This window comes from Paroedura picta, chromosome 16 (genome assembly GCF_049243985.1).
Source record: "Paroedura picta isolate Pp20150507F chromosome 16, Ppicta_v3.0, whole genome shotgun sequence".
NCBI classification, from domain to species: domain Eukaryota; kingdom Metazoa; phylum Chordata; class Lepidosauria; order Squamata; family Gekkonidae; genus Paroedura; species Paroedura picta.
Window position 1 is genome coordinate 7475623 of NC_135384.1, and position 26447 is coordinate 7502069.

Below are 26447 nucleotides of genomic sequence, written 5' to 3' on the forward strand. Positions count from 1 at the left end.
TGGAAAAAGTAAAAGTATTTTCAGTAGGAAAGAGGCGTTTTTCCTCTGGTGTTGGCCTTCTCTTCCAGAAAGCCACCGCTAGAAGCTATGTTTTCTTTTTAAAAGAATGCCGGAATTCCACGTAATGTGCCATTTTGTGCTGAGAAGAGACATTCTCTTGTACGTGAATGAGAAGGAGGAAGGCCTCTTCCAGAATGGTACATGCAACAGACAATTTTGGTATTTAATCAATTGAACGAATGGATTCTCTAGCAGAAATGTTGGTAGGATCCCGCCCATACCCCCACCTTCCCCCCTACACGCACCTTAAATCTTATTTAGCACACTTCAGGAAATCATGCGAGAGTATCTGAAGTTCAGGGGATGATCTATGTTTTTTTTTCCTATTTTACATCCTCCCCATCTTTCCCTCCTCACTATTCTGCGTCTTCTGCCTTTTCAGAGCCTCTCCTGAGCAAGTCCACAGCTGCATCAAGCCCTCCGAATTTAATACTTTCCTACTGGTTAGTTCTCTCCAAAACTTTACTTCCAACAGCTTCAATAATTAGGAAAATTGCTTTTAAAAATGTTCAGAAAAGGAAGATTTTAATGTCAATTTTTGTAAGCCAACGAGAGTTTGGGAGAGCTTTGTCCCTAATGGAAATCTGTCTGCAAACTGCAGCGAAACCAGCTTATCTTTCCCACGTTCCCTGAACAACTGGTTCGGAAATTACTCCGTGCTCTAGGGCCTCAGGGCCTTGGTGCTTTCAGACTGATAAGCCACATGAATTCCTTACAGAGTCCAGGAGGGATGAGATTCTTGAAGTCTGCGTCTGGGGTTTGCGTATATGCTCAAGGAGTTCAATTTCTGCACGGGACAGAATTTCACTAAGTCACAGGGCTCTGCTGACGGACAAAGCGGCTCTCACAGACTCCAAGGCACGGCTCCTCCATTGAGCTAAAAGTAGCCATTTATAAAAACCAGGTTTTTAAATACAGCCCTTTATCCTCCCTCCCGTCACAATCGCCCAGTTCATTAGCACAGCTGTCCCCTCATTCCCAGAGAGCCCTTCCATCCCTCCCACCCCCAGCCCGTCCCCCCCCCTTTCCCAATCCCAAACAAAACAAGCACTAGTAGTTCTATTTACAAGTCACAAAATGAGGAGGGGGGACTCAGTCCAGAAGGGGAAACAGGGCAGAGGTGTGGGGTGTGTGTGTGTGGGGGGGGGGAGGTCAAGATCGATTCTTCCCACCGGCTAGAGGTGGGTGGAGATACAAATAGGTGTGTGTGTTGCACAGTGATACCAGGAGACTTGAGGGGGAGCGTTCCCTCCCTTCCCAAACGGGTTTTAGGAAGTAGTGCCGCTGCTTCTGCCTTTGATGCAGTATTCCCAGGGCTTTTTGGGCAAGCTCGGGATGGAAAGAAGAATAAAACAGCCTCCGCCAAAGATCAGGATGGATCCGGCGGCCACGGCGCACGCCACGGACCACGAATATTCGTACTCCAGGGGGACGGTCTCGTCGGAGGTGATCAGCCACCGGACCGAATGCCGGAAGACCTCTAGACATACCAGCACCATGACACCTGGAGAACGAGAGAGAAGATGGGGTTGAGCTTTAGACACAGAGGCCTTGACTCCTACTCTTGATCTGTCTGTCTCTCCGTCCGTCCGTGTGTGCATTGTGGCCAGGGGATCTGAGGATCGTCCGGCACGTTCGGAAATGGTTTGCCGTTTCCTGCCTCCACGTCCTAAGCCCTACTGTTCCTTGGGAGAAGTTCCACCCACATTCTTGGAGGATAATCCTAGAGTGTCCACCTTCCAAGGAAGCCATTTTCTCCAGGGGAACAGATCTCTGTCACATGGAGATGAGCTGTAAAACCGGGGGATTCCCCAGGTCCCACCTGGGGACAGGCATCCCCATATCGTGGCCCTAATGGCAGACTTGGGACTGTGAACTTGGGTCTCCCAGATCCGTTCTCACCTTTTTCGGCATTGAGAAACCCCCAAAACATTCTTCAGGCTTCTAGAAACCCCAGAAGTGGCACAATCGTGCAGAATATGGTGCTGAAGCAGAGCTGTGGACATGCCCATTCGTGGTCCCTCCCCTTCCCACTCCTTCCAGGCCCATCATTGGCCATTTTTTGGGGGGTGGGGAATCGGGTCGACATGGCCATATACGGTCATACCACTTGATAAACACTTAACAAATTTTAAAGGTATATAAGAACTTAATTAACTCCCACCTATTTGGGAAAGAAACGCTTCCAGGGCCGTCAAAGCGCTGATTAAACACTTGAAGGAACTGATGTTAAGCGTCTGAAAAGATGAGGTTAGGGAGTGTTTTCCTAAAAGATTATCTATAGCAGGGCTGGCCCAACGTTTTCTCTCCAGTGGCCCATGGACTACAATTCCCATGAATCTTTGGGGCTCATGGGAATTGTAGTCCATGGACCTCTGGGGAGCCCCCGTTGGGCCAGCCCTGCGGAATCCGTAAACAAAGATCGGTCGAACCCACAAGGATGCGCCATGCAAAAACAAATAAGAGACTGAGACTTCTGATGTAGAGGAATCCATGACAGTCCATGGGTGGGGGGTTGGCCCGAACCCAAAGAAGGGAGGGCTGCTTGTGAGTCGCCTCTTACCCGATATGATGAAGAAGATGGAGGCTGGTTTCAGAAGGAATTCGATCCCTTTGCTCAGCGCCATAGTGATGCAAAGGGAACCCATGGCCATCAGCGTGATGCTGAGGAGGGACACGACAGCAGCTGTGATGTTGAGCTCTACACAGGGTTGGAGGGGAGAGAAACAAGAGCTTGTTTAGGGAACCTTTTTGGTCACCCCTTCAGAAACCCACCTGAAGTGGCTTAGGAAATAATTTTTGAAAAATCAAGACATTTCGTATACCCTGCTTTTTGCTCCCCAAAGGAGGCTCAAAGCGGCTTGCAGTCGCCTTCCCTTCCTCTCCCCTCAACAGACACCCTGTGAGGTGGGTGGGGCTGAGAGGGCTCTGACAAGACTGCTCTGTGAGAACAGCACCATCAGGGCTGTGACATGCCCAAGGTCACCCAGCCTGCTGCTTTTGGAGGAGCGGGGAATCAAACCCAGCTTGCCCGTTTAGAAGCCGCCGCTCTTAACCCCTGGACCAAGCTGGCTCTCAGTTTAAAAAAACAGCCTGAGGAGCCCAGCCCAGCATTAAAACAGACCGCCGACAACTTAAAGCTACAGTTTCCAGACTAAAATTAATGTTAAAAGATTTCCAGGCCTAGGTGGATAGGCCTTTTGGCCTGGCACACCACACGGAAATGTTCCAGTGAGGGGCGGTATATAAACTGAATAAATAAAAATTAGTAAATAAGTAAAAGAGACCGATGCAGACACCAGGCTAACCTCAAAGGGAAGGACACTAATGGTAAAGGATGGGCCACTGTTAGGAAAAAACCTTTATTTGGTTACCACCCACCCCCCTCACCTCTAAAGGCAGGTCTTAACTAACTGGCCAGATCGTATGAAAAAGGGTGTCCCAACCAGAACAGAATCCACTTCTGTTGCTGTCTTCTACCATCAAGTGAAGAATTTTTGGTTTCGCTGGGCTTTCCCTCCTTCCTAACCATTGTTTGCCTTCATGTTGTTAGTATGCGTTTTGAGCTTTGTTTTTAAACTCTTTAGAGTCGTCGTAGACATGTGTTTGGGAGGGAGGCGGATTTTAATAGCTTTATCGTGTCATTTTATTGTTACGTAGGTTTTAAATTGCTAGCTGCTTTGGCAGCCGTTATGTAGGCAGGACGGCGGGATATCAGTTCTGCAAATCCAGTAAGCCCACCACGGTAGGGGAGTCTCCTGCGCCATCCCTCAAAGGGTCCGCTCTCGTCCCCTTGTCGCCAATGCGGGAGAAAGTGGCAGCTGTAGGAACCAGGCACGGCTTCCTGGAGGCTGCGCTGGGGGCGAGGATCAAGGCTGGGCCCCTCCATGCATAACTCTATTCCTAAAATAGCCCTCCAGGAAATCTGGTTGCTGACCACGGCCCTACAGCCTTTAAGAAGCCGAATTTCATCTCAGCCAGGCTCAAATGGGTGATGTTTTCCTAAGCGAGCAGGGGGTCGTCCCCTGCTTCCCTCCTACACACTTCTCCTCCAAAAACAGCTTATAAGCAATCTCAGCAAGTCGAACAGGGACTGCTGAGCAGCTGCATATGTGGGGGAAGAAGTCCGGAGCAGAACCGCAGAGAAAGTGCTGGCAGCCGCAGGGAATTAGCTGGCAGTCCAGAGGAGGGCAACAAAGATGGTGAGGGGTTTGGAGACCAAGACGTATGAGGAAGGGTTGGGGGAGCTTGGTCTGTTTAGCCTGGAGAGGAGATGACTGAGAGGGGATCTTATAACCATCAAGTATTTAAAAGGCTGCCATATAGAGGATGGAGCAGAGTTGTTCTCTCTTGCCCCAGAGGGACAGACCAGAACGAATGGGATGAAATTAATTCAAAAGAAATTCCATCTAAACACCTGGAAGTAGTTCCTGACGGTTAGAGCGGTTACTCAGTGGAACAGGCTTCCTCGGGTGGTGGTGGGTTCTCCATCTTTGGAGATTTTTAAACAGAGGGTAGGTAGCCATCTGACCGAGAGGCTGATTCTGTGAAGGCTCAAGGGGGTGGCAGGTGACAGTGGGTGAGCGAGAAGGTTGTGAGTGTCCTGCATAGTGCAGGGGGTTGGACTAGATGACCCAGGAGGTCCCTTCCAACTCTTTGATTCTTTGATGTGTGGAGGAGAACAAGGCGTGAGGCTTAATGGCGACGATAAGAATAGAAAGGTGGAAAGAACGGCAGGTCGGCTAGGGGGGCTTCGCAGGCCTGAGCGAGCTCATACTTTCCAACATTTTGCAGATGGAAATAGGGACATGTTTGCGACACACCCTGTATCAAGGGTCGCTGCCTGAGGGCACCTCCACAGTGACACATCGCTGCAGGGTGGCCCCCCTCCCTGTGCAGGGCATTATTTCTTCACTCTGTTCTCCTTGTTCTCGCCTGATATAAAAGGCAAGGTTGTGTTTGTTCTTTCAGTTAAACATACAGGAGACAAAGCACACACACCCTCCTTCAGCTTAACAGGGGCAGTGCAAAACAGACTCCTCAGCGCCAGAAGTGCGGCAGGCGGCGCACTGTGTGAGGCTGAGCATGCCGCGCACGGGGGTTTAGATGTGTGTCTGCAGGAGTCAAGGCATCCATGGATTCACCCACTCAGACGTCGTGGTGACAAGCAGAGGCTTGCTTGTGACGGGTGCAGGCCCAGCATGGGTTCACGCATGTGCACACCCCCTCCCTTTTCTCCTTGGATACGGAGCATGGTTAAGGAATTTCTAGCCTGAGAAGCATCAAGCGAATTCCAGCCCACGGTGACATCCAAACGCAGATGCCTGGACGGATTGTGGTTTGTTTCCTTTCTGCAAACCGGGATTCTGGAACCTCAATTCAATCCCAGTTTAAAAATCCCAGTTTGTGGTGGTGAATCAAACCGCAGTCCACCCAGGTGCCTGTGAACTGGGTTGGGATGCAAAGAGTCCCAAACCATGGAGTCTGTAACGTGTGATCTGTGCATAAAGGGAAGAAGGAGGGCGGGGTGCATGAAACCCTGACAACAAATTGCGTTTCTACTGGCACAGACAAAACTCAATTTTTTATTTTTTAACTTCGGGACAGAATTGAGGTCCAGAGGCCTTAGTGAAATGGTGGTCTCTTAAAGCAGGGGTGGCCCAACTGTAGCTTGCCCGGTGTCCATGGACTACAATTTCCATGAGCCCCTGCCACAGGGGCTCATGGGAATTGTAGTCCATGGACACCAGGAGAGCCACAGTTGGGCCACCCCTGTCTTAAAGAAACTCATCCTAACACAATGTTTAACAGGCCATTTCCCCAAAGAATATGGGGGGCACAGAGAAATGCTAGAGGGACATCTGGATAACTCCTGGATTTCCCCTCATATCCTTCAGTAGAGGATCTCTGCCTTCATCACCGTTTAAATATTCTGCAGAGCTTATGAAGGGCCACACCCCCATTACACATGTGTTTCTCCACTCTTAAAAAGGGTGCGTTTCACCTTTTTTAGTCGTCTTCTGGAAGATGTGGGCATTCTCCCCGGTGGTGAAGAACTTGAAATAAGAACAGTTGGCTTCTGAAATGAAGAAATAAAAGCAAATTAGAACCAACGGCCAGGTGCCGGGGTGGGGGTGAGGGTGGGGCTGTATTGTTTGAATAAATGGCTGATAACAGAGGCACAATGGCCAAAATTAGGCAGGTGATACAGATGTATAGATATATTTACTTCAAGATTCTGGCATGATGATTTTAGCCATTCAGTTGAGTTCCACTCTCGGAGATTCTACAGCACAACTGTTGCCATGATTTCTGATCTTGCGCTGCTTCTTTGAGTTGCACAATGTTCTGGCCCGTGTCAGTTTGGATCGTATCAAACCACTGCATCCTTTGTCGGCCCAGTTTCCTTTTACCACTGACCACGGAGGGAGGGCTAAATCCCCCCACCCCCCATAGAATTTTCTTGACTTTGGTTTCCCACTAGAGTTGCGGTTTTCGCCGTCAGGGAACCAGGCTCCTACACTGAATTCTTGCCCCAGGAGAGCAAATAGCAGCTTCAGAGGGCCGTCTGAGGTCAGGCCAGCGATGTGCTTGAGGAGCAGAGTTACTCCCACCCCCTGGGTCTGCTAGCTAGCCATTAAAAATAGTCAATTGATTCAGAGAGCAAGGGTGAAATTTAGAAATGCACGCAGAAATAGCAGAAACGTTTATTTCCAGCTTGGTCCTTGAGAGTAGCTCTCAGTCCGAGTTCTTGTAATGCAAAAGAACTGGGCGTGTTTGGTGAATCACAGTGCCGCTGTGAAGTTGCCATAAAGCATCGCTCTTGGAAAACGCAGTAAAATACATCTTACTGTCCAATCCGGGAGGTTCTATTTATTTATCATGGGAATAACAATAGACTCTATATCCTGACTTAATGGACCCCACAACAAACTTTGCCGAAGTAGGGAACCGGATGATTCCATCAACGGGCGGGTGGGTGGCATTCTCGTGTGGTTACTGTGCCTGGGAAAGGGGACAGAGCCTAGACCAGGGGTAGTCAACCTGTGGTCCTCCAGATATCCATGGACTACAATTCCCACGAGCCCCTGCCAGGAAATGCTGGCAGGGGCTCATGGGAATTGTAATCCATGAACATCTGGAGGACCACAGGTTGACTACCCCTGGCCTGGACTCCTCCCACCTCAAACCGCCTCCTTTCTCTCCCCCTCCTCAGTCCTCTTCTGACCCAATTGTTGGGTTCCAGTTCTAAGTTGCTTTGAAATTCCTTTGGGTAGTAAAAAGCAGGGTACAAAACCTCCGCTCTCCTCCTCTTTCCTTGTTACCTTATTCTTAGTAGTGTCCTTTCAGAATATTTTTGTTTTCAACATCTAAGACATCCTCACACATTTCAGATTATTTTATCATTACTTGCTTGCCGCAGATTTGAGCTGCACAGAAGTTTCAGAGAAACCCCGGAGATGAGGCTGGAAGGCTGTGCTTTTCGCTCAAGTCCCCGCCTGCACCAGTTTGTGTTAAAAAACAAACTTTTTTAAATTGGAGGAACGGGGAGGAATCGGCAGGACTTGGCAAACGAAGCAAAGTTGGGGCCGAGAAAGATTCTTTGCATCTCAGGCCTTAGGGCCTGTCCTTTCTAAGGCCTTCTGTAGCCCAGTGGAGTGTGTTTAATTGTGTCCCTTGAGAGAGAAACATTAACAATTAATGTGCTCTCTGCAGCTGGACAACTTCCAGGTAGCCCCAGGGTGTGGGGAGAAAGTGTGAGCTCTCCCTCCCTCTCTCTGAATGCACTTATGTGTGTGCATGCAAGGCATTTGCATGAAAGATGGTGGTGGTAGAATGTGCAGTTGTCACGGGGGTCTTCCGTGAGCAGTGCTTCAGTCCTGACCCGCGAGGTTTTTGTGCCAAAGAACAATATATATATGGGAAGAAATGGAAGACAGGAGGGGTTTGGCGGTCTGGCGAAAGCCTTGGAAGCCATTCTGCCATGCATATCTAATATGCAGAGAGGCTGGATTCTTGTGTCTTGGTGTAGCAGAGAGATTTGTGGCCAGGACAGCTTGTCATGTCGCAGTGCTGAAAGGTGAGAAAACACATGCCTCCGAAACAAAAAAGCAAAAAACGACAACAACAGCCCACCTTTTATGAAATATTAAAGGAAGAGAACTTGGCAAATGATTCCAAGCTGAGGCCAAAAAAGATTCTTTGCAGCTCAAGACTTAAGGGTTTGTCTTTCCTAAGGCATTATGTCGCCCAGTGGGATGTATTTAATTGTGTCCCTGGAGAGAGCAACATTTCCTATGTCAGTTTTAATTTTTCTGTCCAGGAATCCCTCTGCACAGTAAAAGATTCTGTAGTGTGCCTTTAGCCTCTGGACCAAGCTCTACAGAATTTGCTTGAAGCTTTGCATAACAGTGGTGATGCCAAAATATATATGATGCAAAAAAAAAAATCACGAGAGCTGAAATCTAACGTGGCTATAGAGCGGGCTTTCTCAACCAGCGTTTCATGAGACCCTTGGCTTTCATCACAATCCCTGGAGAACTCCAGGCCCTCCCTGGAGGTTGGTGTCCCTGCTCTGAGTGCATGATAGTGCCTGGCATGGACAAATCTGGGAGCAGCGAATGAGCTGGAACACAATTGTTAGAAGAAGAAGAAGAAGAGTTGGTTCTTATATGCCGCTTTTCCCTACCCGAAGGAGGCTCAAAGCGGCTTACAGTCGCCTTCCCATTTCTCCCCCCACAACAGACACCCTGTGGGGTGGGTGAGGCTGAGAGAGCACTGATATCACTGCCCGGTCAGAACAGTTTTATCAGTGCCGTGGCGAGCCCAAGGTCACCCAGCTGGTTGCATGTGGGGGAGCGCAGAATCGAACCTGGCATGCCAGATTACAAGTCCGCACTCCTAACCACTACACCAAACTGGTTAAGGAACAAACTCAAATAAGAAATTTCCGAGTGGTCTCCCGCACAGAACTAAGAAACAGTCAGACAGTCAAATTTCACACTGAACAACTACTGTGACCAATGCAGAACCAGCCCGGACACCCTGATGGTGCAGCGTTACAGTCTGTAACGAGGCCTGTCACTCCTTCCTGCCCTTAAAACATTTTATACGAGCTGCATGAAGTGTTACCGGTTTGATGACTGAGTGAGTGGTGGTGAAGGACAGGACTGCTCATGAACCCACGAAACCACAGCTGCCCGTCAGATCAAGAGGACTAGGGATGAGCCTAGCCTCTAGGCTTGCATGGCATCCTCTAGTCTAATGGGTAATAGATTCAGGGGGGCAGCCATGTTGGTCTGAAGCAGTGGGACAGAGCATCCTCTGGCCAACAAGGTTTTGTTTATTAATAAGCTTTTGTGTGCACACACGCTTATACCTTGAATAAAACGTTATCAGTCTTAAAGTTGCCACTGGACTCAAATTTTCTTATAGTGGGTAATGTAGGACATAAGATTGAATAAGGAGACATACAACTCCCCATGTGCCACAGTATATTAGACAAAGAAGAATTGTGTTGACAGTTCGCCCCTCCAATTTAATGTAATCTCTACTGTCAATTCCAATTATTAGATTGTGAGTTATTCTACACTGGAAAGACACCGCCTTTCCTGTAGCAGCCTCTCCTCAACCTGTTCAGAGAGATGGCCTACATTTGACTCCCAACCTAAAGATGGAACCCACTGCCAATTCTTTCATACCATACCTCTGCCTTTGTGCTCACCTTTATATCCCTTGTTTCTTCCAAAGGACTGAATGGCCTACAAGTGTGAGGCAACCCCATTTTTACCCTCACAGCAACCCTGTGAGTTAGACAGGAGGGAGGGTATGTGTGCCTGCACAGAAGATAGTTGATGAACAATCATTACAGGTTAAGTGCAACTTTGTTTTTATCACTGAACTGTGCAGCCCAGATACATAGTCTTGATAGACCATACATGAGAGGCAATCCCCATTCTGCTCAACCTGTCAGCTTCCGTGTTCAAGTTCCCTAGAATATGGATGGCTTGGATGGAAGCACTGAGCTTGTCAGCTTCAGTTTTGCAGGTATTGCCTGGAGTTCTCTTGGAATTATAGCTGAGAAGGGTTGTCAGGCCAAAGCCATTAATCCCTGGAGGAAATACAGGGTGGGTCCTGGTGCCTTTTCCCCGGAGTCACCATTTTAGCCTCACAATGACCCAATAAAGGAGACTACACTGTAAGATACAGTCTTCCCCCAAATCGCCCTTTTCTTTTACCAGCTGGGGTTGGCTTCACACATTTTGTGGCAGGAAACTGTTGAGGTTGCCAGTTTCCAGGCACGCCTTCCTGGGAGGCCCGCTGTAAAAGGAGCGGTTGGTTAGTTACTCGAAGTCAGGCCTAGCTCAGCAAAAGGCAGCGGTGGTGGCTCCAGTTACGGGGAGATAAGCCAGGAGTATTAGCCAAGTAATTGGCTCCAATCCCTTGTTTTCCGGGCTCTTCTCCAAGCGGCTGCCCACAAACCCGAGCTGCCGATTGAGTTACAGCTCAGTCACCAGCCCTGTCAGACTAAGGAAGAAACCAGTCGATCCTGGACACGGCCGTGGGAGATGGCTGTATTTAAGGGCCCTGGCTCCTGGCCCTCCCATTATGTCACACCCAGCCCCATGGGTTCTTTCCCACGGAGAGGACTGAAAAGTCTGGGTGGCCTGCAGGTTTAATTTCCAGATACCTGAGTAGTCCTGGCTTCCTTCCACCCAACTCCATAGCCTTAAGGCATGCGCTTATACCTATGAGCTCACATTATTAATTCTTTCGACCTGTTAGCCACTAGTACAATCCAGATCGAAGTCCTTGTTCATACGTTCTTGGCAACCCAGACTACAGACACCAATTCCCCGGAGAAAATGGTTGTTATGCACTCTTAATAGGGCTTTCAGTTTCCAAGTGGAAATACGGCTGATTTCCCGACAGCAGAAATCGGCTCCCGTAGACAACACGGCAGCTGCGGAGAGCAGTCCAAGAGCTGCTCCTGCCCCCAAATGCCACCCTCCCTCAATTGTGCCCCCTAGTCGCCGGGAATTCTGCAGCCCAGAGTTGGCAACCCTATTCTTTGTGTTGATAGTCCTGCTGCTCAACTGGCCAACTCACTGCAGAAGTGAAAAGTTTTGATGAGGCGCTAAAAAAAATAGGCCGTTGGCCAGGAACCGAAGACGTTGTTTGTCCCCCTGGCTGTTGCTGGTGCTGAAGGACAGGGCAGGGAGGTTATTACCTACTTGAGAAAGCACTAAGCGTCTTTGGGCCTGTGTCCGTCGTGCGCCTATGAGAATGTCCATGCGCTGACTGACACATGTTGCTGGGTTCCCCTCAGCACTTAAGGATTCACAGCCAACTTGACTGACACCTTCCTTACGGTGTTAGAACAGGAAGAGAACAGAATGCCTTAGCAATGGGGTGCCTGTAGGAATAGAATTTGGGGACACTAAAGTATAAAAATATATATACTAAATAAGCAATTAATTAAACCTAGGGCCGGGTGTTTCCTAGATTCAGGTGCGTCACTTGGTTGGTCTGAAGTCACCGAACAAAATTTGAGTCCAATGGCACCTTTAAGACCCACCAAGTTTTAATCTAGGCGTAAGCTTTCACTCGCATGGTTTTAAGTTGGTGGCTTATTTTTGCAGCAATGAAGGGGGTAAACGTGGCGAGATGTAGATTTATTTGTATTTATTTATGATACTCATTGTCTGCCCTCCTCGCTAGAACTCAAGGACGGGCTACCCAGAGAGAATCCTTCCTCACCCTCTCAGGCAGGGCATTCCTTAGGCGGGGGCCACAACAGAGAAAGCCCATGTGCAGACGTTGGATTTTGCCAGCTTGCAGGCTGGCCCCTGCAGAAGGCCCTCCTTGGATGAGCAAAGCTGTTCATGGTGGAGCATGGGGGAAGAGGCGGTCCTGCGTATATTTTGAGTGGGGAGGGGTCTCGAATTTGAAGTTGAAACCCACCCTTTGAAACTCACGGAGCTCGGCTTTGTGTTGCACGCGCTTGTGGGGCAGATCCCGTTACATCAAGCCCCAGTAAATGTGTCATCCGGGAGTCATTAGACTCTTTGTTGTTTTTGCGGCAAGAGATTAAGATCGTAACGCCTGTGGAATTTCTCACTGGGATGAGTGGGGATTGCCTCTTAAGAAGCCTAGAGGAATTAAAAGTAAAATCAAATGAGAAGGAGTTCTGGTGTGCCACAGATATTGGTGTTTGTGGGTAGATGAGCAAATAAGGGGTGGGGGGGATGTTTTTGGACTGGTAATTCAGCGCTCAGAATTGGTACAGAATAAATAGATGTCTCCTCAGTTCATCTCTGGCTTGGAATGCTGAATGAGATTCTGAGCATGCCACCGCATTCAGCGGGCCTGTCACCCCAAGCCAGCTGCTTTGTAGCTGCATGTAGAGACATGCATTTAATGGTAACCTCTGGTTGTCTTAACAAAGCTCTCACTCTGCAATTATACGAACAAGAAAATCAGACTCTTTGCAGACACGTGCACAATGCTAACTCTTTATACTTTTGGGTTGCAGGGATCCACCTCTTTGGTGATACATCCCTTAGATCTGGGGTAGTCAACCTGTGGTCCTCCAGAGGTCCATGGGCTACAATTCCCATGAGCCCCTGCCAGCGTTTGCTGGCAGGGGTTCCTGGGAATTGTAGTCCATGGACCTCTGGAGGACCACAGGTTGACTACCCCTGCCTTAGATTGTTTTTTTGCAAATGTATCTGTGGTGCATACCGTTCCTCCCCATTTTTGATGTAAAGCATTATCTTGTTCCCGAGTTTGTTTGTTGGGAGTGGCTGAATTTCTAAGTGGCTCTCTGTTATGGGGGATGCACAAGGGAGGGACCAAGCTGCAATCCCAAGGGGACAATACTATTATGCCCATGCAGGTAGAGATCCGGGCCATGACGGAGCTATCAAAGTCCCACAGGGCCTGTAAAACAGCACTCTTCCATCAGGTCTATGGTTGAAGCCAGAACAGCTTAGAAGAAACTATTAGCTTCCTCCCTCTCTTCTCCATGTCTTTAGCCCTACTTCTCCCCCCCCCCCCACCGGAACATCTTACCACTGAGTCTTTAAAATTTGTCTACAGTGTTTTTATCGTGTTTTATTAAAACACACATAAACGTATAAATCCTCGTTGTAATCCCCCAGCCTAGCAATTGAATAATCAATCAATCAATAGTCGTAACATTACATTCTTAGAAAAGAACTCTGGAAAAGCAACTTTTCCTGAGTGTTTTCCAGGAAAACTCATAAGCAAGCCAATTTCAAATCCGTTGAACTATCGTGCCATTATTTTTGTGTTGCATGCTTTATGCTGCACTCAGTTCCGGGGTAACAGGGTCAGGACATGGAACTGAGGTTCACTACAAGTTTGATTTATGGTCATTCAGGCCAAAGTTGGAACTGGGGTCAAAGGACAGGTTGACCTGTTTGCCATCTTTACTAATTATTATCATCCGAATTTGCTGTTCTGTTAATAGCACCCAAAAGTCATGTTTGTCTTTGGACCCGGAAGCCTACTTTAAATTCTTGAATGGCGTTATTTCTGGCCTCCTCTATTTTTATTAATTTGAAATGTGGTATCGGAGGAGAGGGTTACAGATACTGTGGATTGCCAAAAAGACAAATAATTTTAGATCAAATCAAGTCCAAACGCTCCCTAGAAACTAAACTGGCTAAACTCAGGCTATTGTACTTTGGCCATGTTCTGAATCTCCGGAAATTTAAACAACATGGAGAACGATATCGGCTCGATATCAGGAAAAGCATTTCACAGTCAGAGTAGTTCAGCAGTGGAATTGGCTGCCTGAGGAGGTGGTGAGCTCCCCCTCCCTGGCAGTCTTCTTGCAGCAGCTGGACAGCTCCTTATCATGGATGCTTTAGGCTGATCCTGCATTGAGCAGGGGGTTGGACTAGATGGCCTGTAGGGCCTCTTCCAACTCTATGATATTATGAGTCTTTGATTGCATAGATCGACTCATGTTGGAAAAGGAGGAGAGAGGCGGTGACATGTAAATAGGAGCTTTAGTGGGGAAGCCAATATAATTCAGGCCTGACGGAACAACTCTGTTTTGCAAGCCCTGCGGAACCATCTGAGGTCCCTCGGGGCTCTGATCTCCTTTGGAAGAGTGTTCCACCAGGCTCTGGTTGAGGCCAGTCTAATCTCCTTGGGGCTGGGGATCCTGAGCAAATTTTGCTCGCTAGATCTTAAAGCTCTTTGAGGGATGGACGTCGATGTGGACTTATGTATTCTTCTGCATGCTTCTGTACCACAGGAACTCAGAGTAAGAAAGGAAGTAAAAAAGGTCACCTAAATCAACACCCACCATCGCTACAACAGAGCTGAACGATCCAATTCCAGCCCTCACATGCCGCCCAGTGCAACCCAGATACTAGTGAGAAAGAGATAACTGCGGGTGCAATTCAGAAAGGAATAATACTAGGCAAGTTCATTTGTGAGATAAAGCTAATCAGCAAAGGAAAAGCAAATTGACTCCTTTCTTTAGACGATGCTTAGCCCCTCTCCTGCTGGTGCTACAAAAGAAAACCAGAAAGGCAGTTTTAAAGACCAGGTTTCTGAGCGGATTCATTACAAATCGAGGTAGCTTGATTTACAATCGCATTTCAGCTTCCTGGACTTTACAATGCCCATGTGGTCCAGGCCCTTTGTTTCATTCAGCCAAGGAGAACTTTCCTGTTGAATTCAAGGGCCTCTTTCCCCCCAGTTCCGAAGCATAACCAGGTGGTCATGGTTTAAAGGTATCAAGAGAAATAGCAGAAAATAAAAATGGCAGATTGAATTCAAAAACTGAGATCACGCACACGGATAAATACGATGGATTAGGTTGGGTTAGGTTGCAGGGTTTGATTTGTGCCAAGGAGCTCCATCTGTTTTCAGAATCAGAACTAGAATAAATGCAGGTTCAGAACTAGAATAAATGCAATAGGAAAGAACAACAGTTTAACAGAGCAGGTGCAGAGTCTGTTTCTCTCAACATTCTTATGGTTGAGAAACCACTGAAGCATTCTTCAGGCTTTGAGAAAACCCAGGAGGTTTCTGAGCAATCACACAGAATATGGTTGGGGAGCAGAGCTGTGTACATGGCCCACCCAGGGCCCTCCCCCTTCAGGCCCATCACTGGCCATTGCGGGAGGGGGTGGGTGGGTCAGCTTTACCATATATGGTCCTATCGTCTGATAAATGTTTAACAAATTTTAAATATTTATTTAAAATTAATTAATTCAAAAGAAATCCTGTGTAAACGTCCGGGAGAAGTTTCTGACAGTTAGAGCGGTTTCTCGGGAGGTGGTGGGTTCTCCATCTTTGGAGATTTTAAAACAGAGGCTGGAGAGCCATTTGATGGAGAGGCTGATTCTGTGAAGGCTCAAGCGGGTGGCAGGTTACAGTGGGTGAGCGAGAGGGTTGTGAGCGTCCAGGAGAGTGCATGGGGGTTGGACTAGATGACTCAGGAGGTCCCTTCCAACCCTATGATTCTATTAAGTTGGAACAGATGTTCTGCCATGGAAGCTTGCACAGGGGTGGGGGAGCATTGGGCCAATTACATACTCTCAGCCTGACCTATCCCACGGGACAAATCAAAGGAGAGGAGAACAGCATAAGATATTCTGGGACTCCACTGGGGAGAAGCATAAATGAATTAAATTAATAATAAATAAACCAAAGAGATAATGAGCTGAGAGGAAATTGGTTCCAGATTGACTTGGCATGCATACCACAGAGCCAGGGTAGTGTAGTGGTTCAAAGGATTCTATTCCGGAGAACCAGATTTGATTTCCCACTCCTCCGCAGGAAGCCAGCTGGGTGACTAGCTGTCACAGCTCTCCCAGAACTCCCTCAGCTACCTCACACAGTGTCTGAGGAAGAGGAGGCGATTGTAAACTGCTTTGAGACTCCTTCAGAAAAGCGGGGTATAAAAAAAGAAGAACAAAGCCAGAAAGGGATGGAGGGATGGGGTTTCGAGCATTTCTGCTTCCATAGACCGTTGTCTCAAAGAGAGAGTACAGAGGAGGGTGACGAGGATGATCTGGAGCCTGGGGACCAAGCCCTGTGAGGAAAGGCTGAGGGACTTGAGAAGGTTCAGCTTGGAGAAGAGGAGGTTGAGAGGGGACAGGATGGCTCTCTTTCAGGATGCGGAAGGTTGGCACTTAGAGGAGGGCAGGGAAAGGTTCCTGTTGGCAGCAGAAGATAGGACCCGCAGGGATGGGGTTAAGCTATGTGTAGAATGGTACCAGCTTGATATCAGGAACAGAAATTTAACTCAGAGTAGTTCAGCAGTGGAAATGGCTACCTAAGGAGGTGGGGAGCTCCCCTTTACTGGTGGCCTTCAAGCAGCGGCTGGACAGATCCTTATCCTAGATGCTTTAGGCTGATCCTGCCCTGAGCAGGGGGGTGGACTAGATGGCCGGTGTGGCCCCTTCCAGCTCTATGTTTCTGTGTTTGCAGAGGTTCACGGAATGTGGGCAGCGGCAAAAGTGCTCCGGAGCACATGTGAGCCTGGAGCTCAGGACGATTCGGGATTCCAGTTGGGGGAAGAATCGGAAGTGTTTGGCAGATCTGGGATTAGCGTTATGAAACGTGCCCTTTCGCGGTGCCCGTAATCTGTTGTTTGAGGCAGCTGCTATGGGCTGTCTCATTATTTTTAGGCAGGCTTTTGTGCATTGTTGTGAGGCTTTATCTGACATTGTACTGCGAGTAAGTTGTGTAACTGACAGCTGCTTTCTTTGGAGGGGGGGGGGGTGAATTCTTGCTAGGAGCCATTTGGCCAAAAGTGTTTTTGGAGATTGAAACCTGTTCAATGATTAAATAAACGTCAGGCCTAGCACTGGAGTGTTACGGTGGGGGCGTGGTCGGGGCGCTGGACTGGCCAAGGCTACATTAGAGTTGCGAACTCTAAATTGGGAAATTACTGGTGATTTTGAGGGTGTTGCCTGGGGAGGCAGAGTTGGGGAAGACAGAGCCCTCGAAGGGGTATTGTACCACAGAGCAAGGGTAGTCAACCTGTGGTCCTCCAGATGTCCATGGACTACAATTCCCATGAGCCCCTGCCAGCAAACGCTGGCAGGGGCTCATGGAAATTTTAGTCCATGGACATCTGGAGGACCACAGGTTGACTAGCCCTGCCCCAGAGGGTACTTCTTCTCTACAGCAAATCACCTGGTAATCCCTGGACCAAAAGAGGCCCGACTGGCCTTGACCAGGGCCAGGGCCTTTTTGGCACAGGCCCCGGACAGGTGGAATGAGCTCCCCGATGACATCAGGACCCTAACGGAATTAACACAGTTGTGTAGGGCCCACAAGACAGAGCTCATCCACTGGCCTATGGTTGAGGCCAGGTTGGATGAATATAAAATATACGACCAATATGGGTCTCCCCTGTTGCTACCCAATCAGCTCATTGCTTGCCCCAGAAATATATTACCAGAAATATGTTATGTGGCGCAGATATCAAATAAGTAAGTAAATACATAAAATCTCTGCATTATGGAGATCAGCTGGAATCCTAGGAGATCTCCAGGCATTGCCTGGAGGTTGGCAGCCCTCTAAATTATAAGGCATCTTGCCTCAAGGTGGGCCTCAGGGGGAGACATTATTCTCCATCCTTGTTTGTGCTTTCTGGCTTTTGAAGCCTCTGAAACCAGTTATCAATTTTTTGCTTAATCCCTTTCTCCCTCCAAACTGAACATACCCTGTTTCTTTCTTTCTCTCTCTGTCCCCCTGGCATGAGCCTGGCATGAGCCTTTCAAATTCATCAGCAGTGATAGGGGACCGTAAGGGGGGGGGGTGGGAGAATGGGGTCCCCCAGGCTTATTCATAAGGATTAATCCATCAAAGGATTCCTTCAGTCCTCCCCCCCTCCCTTATAGTTTTGCACCTGGACCTTACTTCCACTTCACGGGGAGATGGTTTAAAAGTAGCTTTCCGACCGAGAACATGAAGCGGAAGGATGTTTGTATTGCTCAGTGAAAAGGAAGAATCTTTCGGGATAGCGTTGAGCTGATGCGCTAAACCCTTTTTAGGTACGTCAAAGCCATCGAAGCCAAGACCCTGGAGAAGGTCTGCCTGTCCAAGGAGACGGTGCTGAGCTTGAAGAACCAAGGATCTTCTGGCTTGATATAAGCAGCTTTGTACGTAGCCCTGCATACAAATAGCCTAGTCATTCGTTGTTCCCTTCTGAAGTTTGCATGCGTTGAACTTCTCCAGCCAGATTCTTGCCTGGTTCCATTCCGTTCAGTTGTCCCCTTCAGTGCCTGCATGGTTCTTCCATTGGAGTCTCCCCAAGATCCCAGGTTCTGTCTCCCTCTGAATAAGGCTCTGGATTTGCCTTTTCTGTGGGTACTCCCCTCTGGCCCTTTCCCCGCCCCCCAGAGCAACTTGATTTTATTGTATTCGGGCCATTGCTCTGTGTAGCACAGGCTGGATCCTGCTCTTGCTCATGGCTTGAGGGTGACTGCAATGAATTGGGGTGGGTTGGATACAATGATTGGATAATCAGAAGTACAGTGGCCCCAATGGTGAGCCTGAAGGGTACCTTGCTTGGGTACCAGACCCCGTGGCATGAGGACTAGGAGCCTGCAGACAAATATTTGGCTAGTTAGTGCACGGCTTTATGGGAATGAGAGGCAAAGACACCATCAGGTGCCTGCATCTGAATCTGCTTAGACTTGCCTCTTCAATTTCTTCCCCCTGCCTCTGGCACACCTGTGGAGAGGAGCAAAATGCTTTCTGTGCGTGGGGAAAGGTTTTGATTATTTACATTTTGCTTTGGGGTTTGTTTCGGTTTGGTTTCTAGTTCATTATTTTAAAATTGTGTTTTCCAATCTGTTTTCTCCCCCCACCTACAGCTCCTCTTACAGGTCTGTTATTTACAGTTTTATCTTCTATACTGCAATGCTTCTTTTTTAAAAAAATAAATATAAATATGTGCATGTTATGGATATGAGAGGCTTTGGGGACTCCTGTCAGGAAGCAGGACACGAATAGTAAAAAATAAATTTGGCATTCCTCACCTCTATGCTGCATGCCCTTGATGCGTTCTCACTTTCTTCCCCCTTTCTTCTCCCAGTTTCTCTCCCTCTAAGCCTGAGACCAATTCATATGTCCTTGCGTTCCCTGTTTGGCCCTGTTAGCCAGACGTACTGTAGGCAATTCTGGGGTGGGACAGAACTCAAAGGAGGTGGGAAGGTATAGCCAGGTGGAAGCGGAGATAATGTTGAGAAGGTCATTACTAACTTCAAGGTAAAATGGGACTCCTCTATCCCACAATGATTTAGCTAGTGCCCTAATTGTTCCAATGACAAACAAGTTGCCATTAACAGCTCTCAAGGACTTGGATAAGGAAAAACATGGGGAAAAGACCAGGTTGGGATGAATGTCAGTTGACTGGATCATGTGTAATAAACAGAACAAGCCAAGCCCTGCAAATCTCTGTATAGACTGCCCCTAAAATCAAATCAGATCAATCAGTGCTAACAAAAGACTCACGTCAGCCCACTGTGATGTCAGAGCAGCTCAAGCCAATCAGAGGCCCAGCGGCTTCATTATCAGTACAAAATCCCTTACTGCATTCTGTTATCGATAAGCCAAAGAAAATTCCAGACAGCAGATAATTTGTTTTTTTTAAGAAACAGGCACCGTGCAATGGAGAAGCTAACACACCTTTAAAAAATATCATGCTTAGCCTCTCCTGTAAAAACGCTGCAACTGTCAAATCCCCAGTAATGTATGATATAAATGCAATAGCAGTCCACTGCTTCAATGAAATATTGACAGGCCTTTTAAATGGTTAAAAACACAGAATGCAATCCAAACTTACTGAGAGCATGCAAGGAACTGCAGAGAAGGGAATAAATAATTATGAAGTCTCTCACTCCGAGATTCTGTAATGTCATATGCTCTTGTACAGACTGACTTCTTTAGAACGGTACCCAGAAGTGAATAAGTCCTTCAAAAGGGTAGTAAGAACATGCATACACGTGCTAGATTTATCACCTATTTCTTGGTTTCAACCCCCTAACTCAGGGGTAGTCAAACTGCGGCCCTCCAGATGTCCATGGACTACAATTCCCAGGAGCCCCTGCCAGCAAATGCTGGCAGGGGCTCCTGGGAATTGTAGTCCATGGACATCTGGAGGGCCGCAGTTTGACTACCCCTGCCCTAACTCCTTTTCTCCAAAATCTGGGATGAGTGGCATGCATTGTTGACAACTAAAGGGATGGGGAATGGATAGTCATCGACAAATAATTATCCAGCTTATTCTGCAATGCCTTGTAAGTACAAAATGTCAAAAGTTAAAAGCTACCAAATTTCTTTTAAAACTTCAGATCAAAAGGAGAGGAAGGGAAGGCGATTGTAAGCCTCTTTGAGACACACGAGACCTACTGGGTGACCTTGTGGGAGTCAAAGTTTCTCTCAGAGCTCTCTCAGCCCCTCCTGCCTCACAGGGTATCTGTTGTGGGGAAAGGAAGGGTAGCCGGTTGTCAGCCACTTTGAGACACCTTCAGGTAGTAAAAAGCATGGTTCTAAAAAACAGCTCCTCTTAGAAGACTCTTCTAGAACTCTTCACAACCAGGGGTCTGCGGACCCCTAGGGATCCGTGGCAGCTTCAGAGGGGGTCCCTGGCTTTCCCCCTCCTGCTAAAATAGATTTGACCACATTTTATGTTTTATGGAGTTAACAGCTCTGGGTTGGGAAATAGGTCTGGAGATTTTGGAGGTGGAACCAGGAATGGGTGGCATTTGGTGTGGGGCGGGGCCTCAATGGAGTGTAATGCTATGGGGTTCACCCTCCGAAGCATCCATTTCCTCCAAGGGAACGGATCTCTTTTAGTCTGGAGATGAGCTGCAATTCCAGGGCATCCCCAGGTCTCCCCTGGAGGCTGGCATCCCTATCAAGTGCCCCCTAGTGATTCTGCCTTGGGCTTGCCCTGCTAATCTGCAGCTTCCTTTCCTCTTTCCATTCCTCCCCACCCCCCAGGCCGTAAATAAACAGATTTTGACACGGATGCTGTAAAACCCTGGCACTCTCCTCTGAAGGAAACTGGAAAGGCTGCCCAGAACTTCCCACTGATGAAAGCACAGAGGGCAAGAGGACAGCGCCATGTCCCCTGCTTATCGTCTTGGCAAAGGAGATGACAACAGAGAGCAGCCGCAGCAGGAGGCCGGCAAATCAGACAGATTTTTGAACTTGCGATTGGAAGTTTCAAGCAAGGTAGGACGTGCTGCCAGGCCTCTGCTGCAAAAGCCACCAGAGTGTGGTTGAAACCTAATCTCGCGCCAAACGGAATGTTATGTTTTAAGAGTCACCCGTGTTGCCCTCAGACCAACAGCAGCTTCAGGAGATGGCTTCTAAAAAACAAAAGAGAGAGAGAGCCCAAACGGGCTCCGGATGGCACTGTGGGGGGAGGACGCTCTCCTGCCACTCCCTGAGATGTTTTCACACTGGGGAGAAGTTATTTCACCAATTTTGCAGCTCCGTGTGGAGTATCTGTGCAGGTGGAGCAGCAAAATCGGTGAAGTAACTCTGACCTCCAGCATGGTTTTCATGTGGGAAGAGGTGGTGGCGTTCTGAGCCCATTTTGGACTCTCCCTTTTACAAAGAAGCTGTTCTTCACAGCTGCTGTGAGGCTGCAGAGGATAAGAGCTGCGTCCAGGGACCTCAGGCCCAATTCCTTAAAATGTAGGATTTACCAGCCATTGGGGGAAACCTCTCTGCTGCCACAACATTGCTCAAGGCTGGTCCACATGGTTATCTCTAAGTGGCCTGTATTCAGGCTTTCTCAACCAGGGTTCCCTGAAAGGGTGGGAGTTCATGAATGTTTTATATATTTTTAAAATGTGTTCAACATTTGTTGGGTGACATGTCCAAATGTGTCCATGTCAACCATGCCCCGCCCTTCCCAAAACAGCCAATGATGGCCTGGAGGGGGTGGGAAGGGGAGGAGCCCTTGGTGGGCGTGTCCACAGCTCTGCTTCCCAGCCACATTCTGCATGATCAAGCCACTTCTGGGGCTTCTCGCTGAAGAATGTTTCAGGGGTTTCTCCATGGTCAAAAAGGCAAGAAAGGCTGCCTTAAAGAATGAAACGCCATTGACTGTTTTGTTGGTGGTGGGTAGGGTGGCCAGTGGACTTGGAGTCAAACGTCCTGCCCTTTTAATAGAGGATTAATGTGTAGAACTGGGCAGCTAAAGCATTTCACGACTTGAAGGTAAATAAGAGTCTCCTGGTAGAAAACGTTCCATTAAACATCTCCCAAAGGATATACATTCAAGTGGGTCGCCATATTGGTCTGAAGCAGCACAACAAAAATGGAGTCCAACAGCACCTTGAAGACCAACAAAGATTTATTTTTGTTGTTCTTCCAAAGGAATTGGACTTTGTTGTTGTTATTGTTGTTCCGGGCGATTGGCAAACATCTGTATTTTATTAGCGCTTCCTTAGAAATCTCAGGGTTGTTTTTTCTTTTTTAAGGGCTTATTTTTTTAGCCACCTGCGCCTTATTTTTAAACTCGATATCAAAGCCTGGATTGGCAACGTTTAAATAAGCACAAGCAAATAAACAACAGACTTCCCACTGTTCTGGTGGTTGTTTTTGGGTGGGGGAGTACTGATGCTGGTGGTGATCCAGATTTCCCGGCTGGTAGAAGACAGAAAACAAAACCACAGTGGAGCATGCACTGCTGGTGCATTAATGTTACATGTGTGAGTTGCTGGGGGAAATCTAGAGGTTTGCCTGTAAATGGGGGACCTATTCTATAAAGCCACATCTTGTTTTTAAAAACATGTTTCTAAACCTGGGGCTTTGCTCACAGGGGCCAGAGCAAAGTTTGGCAAAAGCCCTCCGCTTACATTTGAGTGCTGCAAACGATTCATCTCAGTGGCCTAAATGCAGCTGTAGGAGGGGAAAAAAAACATATGAAATAAATCTCTGTTTCCAATCAACAGAGAGAAGTGGGTGCATGTGGAGGGCTTGGGACGGGGAGTGGTTAAGAGGACACCAGATCTCTCAAATCTGTGCAGACAGAAGCCTCTTCCCCAAATCGGCTAGGAAAAGTTCACCGAAATGCAAAGTTAAGTCGAGTACCGCCACGAAAAAGGGAAGATGGGTGGAAAAATGGTTGGGTGTGTGCATGAATGGCTTTAAAATTTTTTGCTTTAATGCAAGATGTCTCAGTTGAAGCCTGCTCAGAAACCGATTCCCCCACACCCTTCAAATCTGTAGGGAACGGGTTTGGTGGTGTCTCAGTACTGAAAGACTCTGCACAAACCCAGGGGTGCTCTCCTCCTGTTCTTTATATGGAAACCAACATATCTTGAATTAAAAGACTAAAAAAAATTGATGGGTTAAGGCCCACACTGCTCCAGGGTAGGTGGGCAGGAAGAGAGACAGGAAAAAAATATGTGTATCGGAAGGGGGGGTAAAGAGATGAGAGCCCTGTCCTGGACAGCCCAAGCTAGCCCGATCTTGTCAGATCTCAGAAGCTTGGCTAGTATTTGGACGGGATACCTCCAAGGGGTTCCAGGGGCGTGACGTACAGACAGGTGACGGCAAATCTCTCACTTTGAAAACCATACAGAGTCTCCCTAAGTCACCTGTGACTTGACGGCACTTTCTACCAATAAAGAGAAGAGAGCAAAAGGATGGTGGGTTTAGGATGCATGTGAGCTTTAAGGATTTGGGGAGATCGCATTTACTCAATTGGATCGGGCGGGCAGGCCCCACACCTGTTGATCCTGCTCCTTGGTGGCAGCCCATTCGGGGCCACTGATTGCTCTCGCATCATGACAATTTCCCAGAGAACTCTCCTTGCTACCGTGGACGAAGCGAGATTCACAGTGGCAGCGATGTATCCTCATGGCTGTTTCCCCAGCCTTTTCCTTGGCAGCCCACAACAGTTGCCTTTCTCCCCCCATAACACAGGAGCGATTTGGGATTTTAAAAAACCAACCAACCAACCCTGCTGCCATGATACGGCGATTGCAGATGCAAAAAGAAGACCCTGAAATTGCGATTACATTAAGGAAAATGAGGCCAGTGCGGGCAGAAGCCGCAAAACTTGTGTCTTCCCGTCCACCCAGGACACGAACCGACTTTGACGGTTCCCGAAAGGCTGTCTCAAATAAGATTTGGGGAGATTTGAAGCAAAAGAGGTGGGGAAACCGGGAAGCGGATGACGAGGGGGACAATTTTGGGTGGGTGCTCGAACGAAAAAAGGGCCACTGCCCTTCGGAACGCCAAGCCGGAGCAAAACTTCCACACGGAAGCAACCTTTGTTTCCTTATGAACGGCACCTGTCATTCCTTACATGGTTGCACACAAGATGCGTCCAACAGAGGCATGGTGACAGCAACCGGGGCAGTGGAAGGAGCGTGTGTGGTGGGGGATCACAGTGATAGAACCGGGAGGAAAAGGAAAGAAGGGGGAACTCAGCGGAACAATCGGAGTGGCTGCACAAAGTCGGATGTTGCCAATTGTCACGTGTGTACGGGGAAGGGGGGGGGGAGACAGGTGGGAAAGGGAGGGGGAACGGGGAGACGGACGGCGGCATCATTACCTCCAGGCAGCTCGGCAGGTCCGCAGGTCGCCCTCTCCTCCTCCACATCCTCCACCCACAGTTTTTTGTAGCAGAATTTCCACAGGCCGTAGTGGGCCGCCTCGCAGATGGCGGTGTGGTTCTGCTTGAAGGTGTTCAGTTCCACCCAGAATTCCGTGCCCACGGCCAGCACCGTCAGGGTCATCCCCACGATGGCCACAAAGAAGGCCAGCTTGATCTTCCCTTCTTGCTCGTCGGTCAGAGCCTTGCGCCGCTTGCCCCCGGCCCGGGTGCGCATTCCCATCCGCTGCTCCTCATCCTGAAGGAAGAAATTAGGCCACATCATAGCCCCGTCCCCTGCCGCTCTTCTCCGCGGGCCTCTATGTTGCTCAAGTAGGAGCTGCGCCCCACCCCGTTTTGTAACGCCCCCAAGCTGCAAGCTCGGTCTTCTTTGAGAGCTCCCCGAAGCTGCTCTCGAGTCTTATCTAGGTCGCTACACTGCAAGCAGCACTGAAAAGTTTCTCTCCTCCTCTCTCTGTCTCTCTGTTTCTCTCCACCCCTGCCTCCCCACCCAGTGCCCCGACTTGACAGGGTGAGGCCGGGATGGAACAGCAGCCACCACACACCCCCGCGGTGGCCTTGGCAAATTCGTGGAGCACCTGTTACCGTTCTTCATCCATTGCCTAGGTGATAAGGGTTATTTTAAGGCTGCAGGGTGCACAGACAGTCTGGGTGTGTGTGTGTGTGTGTGTGTGTATGCGCGCAAGTCTGACGGTTTTAAAGATGCAGGGGCCGAAGCCGTTGCCAGCTCAAAAGCGAGGAAGGAGAACTTTTGCCTCTGCCTCCCACAATGCCCCCTGGAGGGTCCGCGACAGGCCCCGGCATTTCACCCTTGCAAAACCGAGTCCTAGCGTACACCCTCTGCCTTTTTCCCGGAGGTTCCCTTGGTCTTGCAGGGTTTGTGCACGGCACGAAAAAAAAAAAGTGCGTAACAGAGCGGAGATGCGCCGTGTGGCATTCTGTGGGAAAATGTGCCAAGCGTCCCTCCCTCCCTCCCTCCCTCCCTCCCTCCCTCCCTCCCCCTCCTCTCTCCCCCGCGCGTTCGCTGGCATGCCTGAGAAAGTTGATTATAATGCTTCTGAGCACCCTGGTTTAGAAGCCGTGTAAAAGCAATAATTCAATTTATTTCCAAGTAACAGGAATATCACTCCCTTGTTCTGAAATTGCGGTCATTAATCTTGCGCGGGCAATGAATTCATTTGGTGGCTACAGATCAGGCCGCGATCTCTTGGCCTCGGGACTCCGTTTACAATACGAATGACATTTCCTGTTCTTGTCAGGACTCCTGAGTTGATTTTGCGTAGGGCGGTGACCACCCTAAAGAATGCCATGTGAACACTAAGCATTAAAGCCTTGGTGTGGTGTGTCGGACCAGGCCGGGGGAGTCTTGGGTTTGAGTTACAGCTCAAAGCTTGTCAGCTGACCTCAAACCAGTCACTCTGCCCAACCTACCTCACAAGGCCGTTGTGCGGTCACAATGCAGGAGGCTAAGAATGACGGACGGACGCAACCTTGCTTTTGATGAAGGACGGGATAGAAATGTCACGGATTTGCGAGCACAGAACACATGGGGCGGGAGGTTCACAATATGACAGTACCCTTTCCTGTCTCTTTGTGCAGAGGGTTACAGTGGCTGTGAATCTGAATGGGAAAATGCATCCTGTTGGTGATGATTTTGGCCTTGGTGACAACACACACACACACACACACACACAGCATAATGCAGGTATTGTCAAAAAGGAAAGTAAATCCTCTTTAGGCC

General features: G+C 48.7%; 2 protein-coding genes across 5 annotated transcripts in view; one reads left to right on the forward strand and one right to left on the reverse strand.

The window, feature by feature from the left end:
• Positions 1-26447, forward strand: part of LOC143825709 (suppressor of cytokine signaling 3-like) — a 113965-nt gene that overhangs the window by 5577 nt on the left and 81941 nt on the right. For both annotated transcript variants that reach the window (XM_077313959.1, XM_077313960.1), the window contains exon 2: positions 21070-21303. The gene's annotated coding sequence lies outside the window, so the exon portion shown is untranslated. The remainder of the gene's footprint in view (positions 1-21069; positions 21304-26447) is intronic.
• On the reverse strand, positions 569-25509 carry CACNG6 (calcium voltage-gated channel auxiliary subunit gamma 6). 3 transcript variants are annotated; one of them, XM_077313956.1, is made up of 5 exons: positions 25292-25509; positions 24647-24944; positions 6065-6139; positions 2624-2761; positions 569-1564 (listed from the first exon to the last, which is right to left on the reverse strand). In XM_077313956.1, exons 2-5 carry the CDS (start codon positions 24927-24929, stop codon positions 1329-1331), a joined length of 732 nt encoding a protein of 243 aa, XP_077170071.1. In that variant the 5' UTR covers positions 24930-24944; positions 25292-25509; the 3' UTR covers positions 569-1328. The 3 variants fall into 3 exon arrangements, with proteins under 3 accessions (XP_077170071.1, XP_077170070.1, XP_077170069.1); XM_077313955.1 differs by having other exon boundaries at positions 25285-25509; XM_077313954.1 differs by lacking the exon at positions 25292-25509 and having other exon boundaries at positions 24647-25266.

What these genes read in the sequence shown, in the direction of transcription:
- CACNG6 (XM_077313954.1), bottom strand. Translation starts at nt 24,971, where the DNA reads ATGATGTGGCCTAATTTCTTCCTTCAGGATGAGGAGCAGCGGATGGGA. An exon ending in ACCTGCCGAGCTGCCTGGAG is followed by an intron (nt 6,140 to 24,646) that starts GTAATGATGCCG and finishes TCTTCATTTCAG; the next exon opens with AAGCCAACTGTTCTTATTTC. An exon ending in CATCTTCTTCATCATATCGG is followed by an intron (nt 1,565 to 2,623) that starts GTAAGAGGCGAC and finishes CTCGTTCTCCAG; the next exon opens with GTGTCATGGTGCTGGTATGT.